Source organism: Mus pahari, chromosome 6 (assembly GCF_900095145.1).
Source record: "Mus pahari chromosome 6, PAHARI_EIJ_v1.1, whole genome shotgun sequence".
NCBI classification, from domain to species: domain Eukaryota; kingdom Metazoa; phylum Chordata; class Mammalia; order Rodentia; family Muridae; genus Mus; species Mus pahari.
The window spans coordinates 58,976,462-58,986,534 of NC_034595.1; the positions used below are offsets into that span (position 1 = coordinate 58,976,462).

At 47.7% G+C, this 10,073-nt stretch overlaps 2 protein-coding genes across 4 annotated transcripts in view; one reads left to right on the plus strand and one right to left on the minus strand.

Annotated features, from left to right (window-relative positions):
- The window catches only part of Echdc2 (enoyl-CoA hydratase domain containing 2), a 15,234-nt gene extending 9,655 nt beyond the window's left edge, over positions 1 to 5,579 (plus strand). For all 3 annotated transcript variants that reach the window (XM_021200604.2, XM_021200605.2, XM_021200606.2), the window contains 3 exons: positions 3,274 to 3,324; positions 4,598 to 4,645; positions 5,155 to 5,579. In XM_021200604.2, coding sequence (XP_021056263.1) covers positions 3,274 to 3,324; positions 4,598 to 4,645; positions 5,155 to 5,232 — 177 coding nt within the window. In that variant the 3' untranslated portion in view covers positions 5,233 to 5,579. The remainder of the gene's footprint in view (positions 1 to 3,273; positions 3,325 to 4,597; positions 4,646 to 5,154) is intronic.
- A 3,065-nt stretch (positions 5,580 to 8,644) lies between these two features.
- The window catches only part of Zyg11a (zyg-11 family member A, cell cycle regulator), a 37,902-nt gene continuing 36,473 nt past the window's right edge, over positions 8,645 to 10,073 (minus strand). Inside the window, exon 14 of the mRNA XM_029540388.1 lies at positions 8,645 to 8,820. Coding sequence (XP_029396248.1) covers positions 8,645 to 8,820 — 176 coding nt within the window. The remainder of the gene's footprint in view (positions 8,821 to 10,073) is intronic.

The following is a 10,073-nucleotide window of genomic DNA, read 5'->3' on the forward strand; positions in this document are numbered from 1 at the left end:
AACGAGATCTGACTCCCTCTTCTGCAGTGTCTGAAGACAGCTACAGTGTACTTACATATAATAAATAAATAAATAAATCTTAAAAAAAAAAAAAAAAGATTAAAAAAAAAAAAAAAGAATCCTTAGGGAAGGACTGGTAGTTAGCAGAGAGGACTTCTCGCATGCTAAGCTAGCACTGATCCCTAGCTGGTGAGTTAATGGCTAGCCTGCTGTCTGCTTGAGTTCTGGGATGGCCTGACAAGATTTAAACTGCTTGCTGAGCAGGTTTAGACCTAGGATCTAGCTGACTTGGGTCTCCAAGACCCGGAGGCCTGCTGGCTTTTCACAAAGGAAGCTGAGCAGGAGGCAGGGTTGAGAGTTCACATTTTCAAAAAAGGTGTACAGCAGCTGCCCTCCTCAAGGTCGCCCTGTGACAACAGCATCAAATTACAAGACTTATTTTTGAGACTGCAGAATATGGGACTAGGGACGGCAGCAATGAGAATCTGAGTTCAATTCCCTTTGGAGTCCGGCTACCTTAAACTTGAGAAATCATGTCTCAAGAAATGTGGCCCAGCATCCCCAAGGAGGAAATGTGAGACTAAGGCTGTCTGTCACCTGGCCTCCACACACCAACACAGATATGCAGACATACAAACACACAGACACTCACTGGAAGTAGAATATGTACCAACATTTTAATAATTCCAAAACATTTTAAAATGTAACAAAACTGCCAAAATATAAACTTACAAAAATATTAGCCATACATCAGTTTAACATGAAGTTTACATTTGAGCCAGGCAATGGTGGCTCACACCTTTAATCCCAGCACTTGGAAGACAGAAGCAGTTTCTGGCCAGTCTTGTCTACAGAGTGAGCTCCAGAACAGCCAGGGCTACACAGAGAGACCTTGCCTCAAAAAACAAAACAAAAGATTACATCTGAAGCCAGTTGTGACAGCTCACTGTGATCCTAGCACTCATAAGGTTAAGGTAGGATTTCTTTGAGTTCAAGACCAACCTGTCCTACTAAGATCTGTCAGGCACTGGGCTATGCACAGACAGGCTGGTCTCCAGTTGAGCTGAGATGCTGAACCCCAGGACCCAGGTCATAATTTACCTACGTGGGACAGTAAGCGTATCCTCATGCTCCTGGAACTCTGGCTCCTGCCTAAGTTACCGCCCCCCACAAGAGAAGCACGGCTAGAAGTCACGTAGGCAATGTCCTAAGCTTCTGACCTTCAGGCTAAACTCCTCACCAGTTACCTAACAACAGTAAAGACCATAAGAGGGGCTTCTTGGCCCCACCTCGCTCTCTTCTTACTCCTTACTCTCACTCCTCTCTCTGTCTTCTCTCCTCTCTCCTTTGTTCTCCAACCTCTCACTTCTCTCCTCTCTTACTCTCTCTCTAGCCTTCTCTCTCTCTCTCAATCTCTGCTCATCAAGGCTACGCTCACTCTAGCTGGTGTGGGACCCTCTCTCCCATAACCCCAGGGCTGCAGGGGTGGCCCCGGGTTGGCCTGCCCCTTGTCTAGCCCCGCCCCAGTAGGTCAGAGGCTTGGATGCCCACCTGGTGCTGTGTGGAAAGCATCTGGCAGCCCTCCCACGTCCACCTGACCGGACCATAGGTGGATCTCTGGCGGGACGTGGGTCCTCTTCCCTCTTTCCCCTGGGCCCTTCTTTAGTTCCCACAAAGATCCTGTCTTAAGTCTCCAGACCTGCAAGTGATTTTTTTTCCCCACAGAAAAGGGGAATTTCTCCAGTTTCTTAAATTGAGATAATCCCTTGCGGTTCTTTAATTTAGGAGTCAGAGACAACTAATTTGCTTCACACCAATTTTCTGTGTTTTCTTTGGCAAGGGACAGTCTATAGGTGGAAAGTGCCTCTGACTCATATAGAACTCAGAATGCCCAACTGAGTGACTGAAGCCTCCACAGAGTGAGCCAAGTTAGCAAGGCAGCCGGACACGGAGGCTGGGTGTTGCCTTTTGAGTAAGCTCAACAAGTTCAAGGTGATGCAGACCTCCAAGTCGTGGAGTATGAGACAGCACCCTAGAGTTACAGGCACTTGGGGTTTCTAAAGTAGCCAAGGGAAGGGGTGGGGGGTGACTCAGTGCTTGCCCGGTACACACAAGACTAGCTAGGTCCAATCCTTAGCACCACCAAAAATAAAAAGCCAGGAACGGTAACACACACCTTTAAACCTGACAGAGGCCCGCCTGGTCTCCATAGCAAGTTCCAGGCTAGCCAGAGCTACATAATGATACCTGGACTCTAAAGTCAAGCAAAGATACCTTTGTGTACCATAATACTGGCTGTCTACCTACACTGGTAACTTTTTCCACTGCTAGAACTTTCTGAATAGGAATGGTGTGAGCAGTTACCACCTAGTGGGCGAACCACTGAAGAGGGACTGGTTCTGGAGTGTGTAGATGCAGTGAGAGACTTATCCTTCGACTAAAGGAGTTGGCTGGTTTCCATTTGGATATCAAAGGAATAGACATACTAAGACACACTACTGCTTCCCAAGTAACATCTGAAATTTTATCCACTGTATTTCCAGTTTTAATATATTCGCACAGCCAGAAACATGTTTTTTAAATTTTTAAAAATTTTTGCAGTTTTTGAGCTGGAGTCTCATGTGGCCTGAAATTCATCTTCCTGCCTCTACCTCCTAGGTGCTGTCCTGGGGAACATTCGGTTTTTACTTTAACGACAAAATCAGTACTGTTGTTGGTTATCACTCATGGCAAACAAACCAAATAGAAATTCAAGCACTTAGCACTTCCTGGGATAAGGGATGGGTTGGGAGGAACAGCAATCGGGAGGTGACTGGGAGACTCACTGAATATGTGGCTCAGTGCTTCAATCCCATGAGCCTCTATTTTGCATCAGTAAAATGTTTCCACAAGCACTCTGACCACATGGCATATGCCCTATAACCTGAGGTTAAGGACCACAGGGAAAGACCAGTCTCAGCAACTCAGCAATGTCTTAAGTATTTGCTCAGAAGTGAGGGGCCCACTGGGGGGTCTAAGGCTGTAGGAGAGCGCTTGCCTAGCTTGGGTGATGTTCTGGGTTTAATGTCGAGCACCAAAGACTGTAATGTGTAGGGCATGCTGGAAGAAGAGGCTGAGAGACAACTTCTGGGAGGACGCTTTAAAAGGCAGAAGGATGAACAGTACAGAAATAATCCCTATCAGCAGGGAAGCTGGACCCAGACACAGAACTCTACCTTCCTTTGTAAGAGCCACACATTTCAAGTTCAAGCCTCTGGATGTTCTCTCCCCTAGGCTCCCATTGCTGTGCGCCTGGGCAAAGTTGCCATTGACAGAGGAATGGAGGTAAGACTCTATTGGTCGGGATTTGTCATCCTAGCCAATGTCAGTCGTTGGCTGGGGGTGGGGGTGGGGGGAGGCAGGCCCTCATCTCATGTACGTGTGTTTGGGCTGGTGGGTCTCAAAATATTAGTTTATCTGTCAGTTCTTTCCCAGTAGACCTGAGATGAACTGAGATGCAGGGATGAGGTAGTTCACTGCTTACATGGCATTAATGATATTCTCCAGTGTGGGGGGTTCGCCTGGCCAGCATAAGGCCCTGGCTTTAATCCCAGCTCTACACTTTTGATATTTGAGAGCTTGTTTGGAGGGAAGCACACCCACTCTATTTGGGCCAAGCTCCCAGCTTGGAGGGGAGCACATGGAGTCGTGAGGGAGGAAGGGAACATCTGGTTAGCCAGCCAGATCAGCTGTATCAACCCTGGCGATCAATGGGGTGATGTCACACCAGATCACCTTCACACTACACTTTAGTATTTGAAAGATAGCACACTTCTAGGAGGTGGAGGCAGGTGGAAGGCCTGGCAAAATGGTTTCTTTCTCATGCTGATGAACAGTTTGTGTGTATGTAGTGACTGAGTGCTGAGTTAAATAATGTGAGGGTGGATAATCCCAGCACTCTGGAGGCAGAGACTGGAAGCTCTTGGATTTCAAGGCTAGCGGGGGCTATGCGAAGAAACCCCATCTCAAAAAGTAACAAAGACTGTTTGCTTGAGCTGAGGATTAGTGTTGAGCCATGGTGGCTTGCCTCACATTCCTGAAGCTTTGTTTCCTTGAATTGGGGTATGTGTGTGTGTGAGTGTGTATGGGTGCTTTTGTGAATGGCAGCAGGGGATATTTCCAGAGAAATTAAAGTACAAACAGAAAAGACAGGCATATAAGATGATTGATTTGATTAGGAATGACAAGATGGTACCTGGAAGTAAAGACCCCGGGACCCTGGTTAGATTACCCCACCCTTCTACCATGTATTAACAGACACAAACACATGCTTTAAAAAGTGACAAAAGGCATGGCTGGGCAGTCAGGAGGAAGACACTGGCTGAGACATGTAGCTCGTGTTTTTATATCTATAACTAACATCCGCATCATACATACCACCACCCCCACAAACACACACACACACTTTCTCTCAGCATTCTTTATCACTGTTGTGAAGTCCAGGCACCAGTTACTAAGTAGCAATCATTTCTGTTCAGACAGTAGGGTGGGCCAGCTCTTCTGTGTGGATGTGGTTGGACTGTGAAGTCATACTGACACGGGGATTATGTTTTTGCAGGTGGACATTGCATCAGGGATGGCCATAGAACAGATGTGCTATGCCCAGGTATATAACTACTGTTTGTACACACCTGTTGAGGGCTAGGCAAACCTTATACAGTTTAACTATGCCTGAGTAGCTCTAAGGGATTCACGGGTCTTTCTTCACCTGGAGACTCTCCTTAATTGGAGAAAGTGGCTTTTGCTGCCTGGCCCTGGGCTAAACTGGAGTTGTTATGCTAACTAAGGCTTGACTAGAACATCCAGAAAGCAAACTCTCCACCATAACAAATAGAAAAAAATCCTAAGCAAGGAGTCTTGGGACTTGTGAACAGAACCCAGAAACAGCATCATGTGTGCTCTGAATTCTCCAGATCTTTCTCAGAGCTGAGCTCTGCAGAGGCCAGTAGTGACTGCACACCACTAGAGGCTAGCCTTCCTGAGACAGCAGTCTCTGAGGCTCACAGCTTTGTGTGACCCAGATGTTGTCACAGGTTAGATCCAGTTACGCAATGGCCTTTTTTTAGCCTCTGGTTCTATATTCCTCCCAAACTAATATCCATTGTATCTTTGCAGAACATCCCAACCCAGGACAGGCTGGAAGGAATGGCAGCCTTCAGGGAGAAACGAGCCCCCAAATTTGTGGGCAAGTGACTCAGCTAACTTTAAGCACCCACCATAAAGTCTAGAATCCAGAGGAAAAGTTCCCAGCAGGCTAGCCCTCTTCAGTTTCTTCACCAAGGTGTTGATCATGCCACCCACTGCCACCTTCCATATTGCTCACCTTGGCTAGTGACTGGACTCTCTGCATTCAAATAAACTTTGGGGCTGTGTCATTAGCTCTGATCACCATGGATGAACAGTGAGGACACCTTCACTTTGAGTTAGTGCCAGGAGCCCGCCCTCACACTCTAGCTCAGCTCTCTGTAAGTAACTCAAGGGGAATTCTGGACAAACCATTTAACCTCTCTGACGACTTAATAAACATGCTGCAACTGTTAGCTTGTGATGGAATTGTTGGGGCTGGGATGCCTGGAGGGGGGGGTGGGCAGACCTTCGGTAGTCTCCAGGAGCGCCGACGAGAAGAGACAGGGAATCAGGTGGGCAACAGTGGACTTGTGCCTGGTGGACAAGTGGATTGGCACCAGCAAAGGTGAGTTGGAAGGTGACAAGCTTGGAAAATAAAGGGGATACAGAGTCAGCTCCTCCCAAGGTTGCCTAGGGATCATCCTCCACCAAGGCCTGAGCTCTGGCTGAGCATCCTCAGCATAAGCTTGGTCTGGAGTCATGGAAGCATGGGTCAGGACACACACCAGCTATACCGTTGATGTGCTGCCAAAGCACATACCAAGCTTCTGTCTATATTCTGAGAAGAAACACAAGAGTCTAGGCCTTAGAATCAACACCATCCTCACAACCAACCTTCCTGATTGGCCTTTGTCCTACGTGCAGAGGGGTACCCGGTATAGAAAGATGCTGTTGTGTGTGAGACAGAGAGACCTTTTGGTCAGGAAGAGTGTGAGGACAATAGATGTAGCTATGAGTGTCTCCTGGTTTCAGTGGCAGATCTGTCCTAATTCACCAGAGGATTTAGATTTAACAAGGCTTACAAGATTAGGGTCTTAGTTGCTGCGCTGAGCCAACAGATTGAGTTATTGTCATTTCTGAACTAAGTTTGTGTTGTGTTTTCCTTCACACGGCGGTTCATCTAGGTTCAGGAGAGAAAGAGCTCTGGATACTTTTCGCACTAGTCATGCTGATTTTGGGGGGGATGGAGACAAGAGGTGAGGTGTGGGTGAAAGAAAAGGGATGAGATAAATGGTGGGATTATATTTTAATTAAATAAAAAAGTAAAATTTCTTAGGAAAAGGGGGGAGGCTATGTTTTGGTGGATGGTATCAGGAAGGTTTGGGGGAAGGGGATGCCTCTGTGGGCCCATGCTGGCATCCCTCCCCCCTGAGGTACCAGGTACAGTATAGAATACATTTAGGGTATGGGTAGGGGAGTAGCAGAGAGAGAGCCATGAGCATGGGGAGAGAGGAGAAGAGGGTAAGGGGCAAGAGCAAGAAAGAGCTGTTGCCAGGTAACTGTGGGGCCTCGGCGAAATGCCAACAGATGCTCTGCTCTGGAGATTCCCATTCTCACCTTCCCACTAGCTCAGGGAACACAATGTTCCCAGGTACTGGGTTCACAAACTAAAAACCTTATTTTGAAAACATGTAGCAGAGTGTGAGAAAAGAGTGCAATTCATAGGCATGCCATAGGCTCTGCTTATCTAAGACACTGAAGAGCAGATGCAAGGTGATATAGTCTAGAATGTGGCTTAGAGTAGTTAAAAGTGAGTATCTTCCTCAGCTGATGCTCAAGTTAAGAAGAGACTTGACCAGAAAGATGGGTGTGAGTGAGAGAGTGAGTGAGTGAGTGAGTGAGTGAGTGAGTGAGAGAGTGAGTGAGTAGTGACAGGGCTGGCTTGCTACTCTTGAGCAGAGGACCCAAGCCTGGCTCCCAGCTTACACCTGCCTGGAACCCTAGATCCAAATTAAACACTCTTGGCCCCTGCATGTGCTTTACTTGCATGTGTACATGGATGTACACACAAAACACGCATGTACATAGTAACTAAGATCTTAAGTCTGGACCGCACTAGCTAAAAGCACAAAACTCTAACACCCAGGGGCCTGCAGAGATGGCTCAGCAGTTAAGATCATCAGCTGCTCTTCCAGAGGACTGGGGTTTGGTTCCTGACATCCATGTGGTGGCACCAGTTCCAGTCCTGACCTTAGTGGACACCAGGCCCAAACATGCAACTAAGATAGAGAGAGTGAGACAGAGACAGAGAGAATCTAAAGGAATAAAGCCCTCCGGATATTAAAGGAGTTTGCTTTCATTCTTCAGAACTTGACTGAGTGAGAACTCTTCCTCAGCAGGGAAAGGAAGGAATCCATACTGTTCCTTGAACAGTTTTGCAGAACAGACACTGCGGATGGTGTTCATTACTGCCAGTCAGGAAAAGCATGCATTGACATGTTCTGCAGTCTTTTGGAGGCCTTTCATCTTTTTCTCTCAGCTTTGGTCATGTAGGACCCCCATTCTCGGGGACCCCTGAAGTCACGGGAGTCAGGATTTCCCAGGAAACACGAGAGGCTTTCTTGTTGTAAAAGCATGAGGTAGTTTAACGGCGGAGCTCCGGGCCAGCACGTACCTCAGGCAGGAGGCAGAGGTGCCGACCTCATGGCCTGAAAGCTAGGGATTTTTATAGGGGGAGGTGGATGGGGCTAGCAATTGGCGCAGTTACCCGTGATTGGCTCATTTAAATGTACACATTTGCAGGATGGTACGCACAAAGGCAGGAATGCTAGGAAACCTGAGGGGGCGGGTATGCGGAACATTTGGTTCAGTCCCAGGAAAGTTCCAACAATGAATGGCCTGCCTGGGCGTGCCCAGGCTTGTCTCACTGTGCTCTCTGCCTCAGGCTTCCAAGCTTCCAATTATTTCTCTGGACATAAGTTGCATGAATCTCAGGCCTTAAATTTCATTTCTCTACAGTCATAGCTTTTCCAATGTATTCTTTTTTCTAACTTCAGTCCAGTTCCAGGCCTGCGCTTCAACCCCACATATTCACACACACTCTGTGATCTCATTCCTCAAATTGGAGGAAAAGGGGAAAAGAACATTAAAGCCGCCAGGTTATGGCAGCTCATGCTGGACGCCCCAGCACTGACGCAGTAGGACTGCTCAGCTCAAAGCCAGTCTCAGCTACACATAACCTGGAGCAGCTAAGGAAATGGAACAAGACCAGGGTCTCCCTAAAGTTTCCTTCCCTCTTCTGAAGGGAAGACAGGGTTACTCTGTGTAGCCTTGGCTGGGCTTGAGATCACAGAGATCCCCCTGTCTCTGCCTCCAACAGCCCAGCCCAGGACCCAGAGAAAAGCACAAGACAGTCAATCGATAAATGCCAACACAACAATTGGTAAACCCAAAAACTGGTTTCAAAATCCCATTGCTCAAAGACAAAAAAAAAAAAAAAAAAAAAAAAAAGCAGTAGCGCCCCTGAAAGGCCCCTAGGTCAAAAAGGGCTCTGGGGTTGTGGAGGTCTCCAGTCGCTTGTGAAGTACATCCTGAACTCCTCCAGGATGGAGGACACCATCTGCCTCACCTGGGCGCTGGCCTGACCATGCTCCTGGATGTCATACATGAGCTGTAGTCCTCCTCCTTCTACCAACAGCTTGCAGTATTTGCTAGCTAAAAGAGAACACAGACACTCCATGGATAACTGGCATTTTAAATGTTTACAATTCACCATATTCACATGAAAGAAAGACTGAAGTGTTTGTGGCACAGGAAGCAACAGGTAAGGAGCCAATGCCACAGAGTGAAAGTACAGACGACCAGTCGCTGTAGTGTGTTGTTTCTAGACAACTCTATGCTTCAAGCATCTTTAGGTCTCGCTTTTAGGAGAAGAAGCAAGCCAGAGCTGGAAAGGCGGCTCCGCATTCCAACAGGACTTACTGCTTTTGCTGGTTCACTGTAGGTCCAAAGGGAATTCCAATTCACCAAACACTCCAAAAAGCAGTCCAGTGAACACAACCTTAACTGTGGCTGGATTTCTGGCAGTAAGATAAAGGCCAGCACGTCCCAGGACCTGGTGAAACTGTTCTACCAGGAGCAACCATTTCCCTTTGACCCAAGTCACAAAAGGCAACTGGAGTGGTGCCTATTAGCATATCAAAACTCATGATGGCCTCCAGGCTCTCTCAGCATCACAAATACCTGCTACACATTCTGACTTCCTCCCCTTCTCACCTCCTCCCCTCCCCACTAGATCCTCCTTATAAGGATACCTACTCTCAGACAGCCCTAACCAAGTCCAGTTGGCTGGCCATGCCCAGTCTACTTTCTCTCTGCTCTAGACCTTTAGATGCCTCTGGCTGTCCTGGCTCTAATCTACAATAGAACTCTCCTCCTGAACCCAGCATGGAACGGTCATGGCATCAGTTTATACAACACCCACACGGCAGTTCACAGCCACCTGCGACCCTAGTTCCAGGGAATCCAACACTGTCTTGCATGCATATGCATGCATGCGGTACACTCAGGTACACACATATACATGGATATTCTAAATGGTCAATGGAATTGAGGCAAAGCTCTCAGCTACTGTCCCAGCACCATGCCAGTCATGGGCCAACCCTCTAAGGCTGCAAGCAAGACCCCAGTTGAATGCCCTCTCCCTCTCCCTCCCTCCCTCTCTCTCTCTTTAAAGATTTATTTATTTTATGTATGTGAGTACACTGTAGCTGTCTTCAGACACACCAGAAGAGGACATCAGATCCCATTACAGATGGTTGCGAGCAACCATGTGGTTTCTGGTTTTTCGAGACAGGGTTTCTCTGTTTAGCCCTTGGCTGTCCTGGAACTCACTCTGTAGACCAGGCTGGCCTCGAACTCAGAAATCCACCTGCCTCTGCCTCCTGAGTGCTGGGATTAAAGGCGTG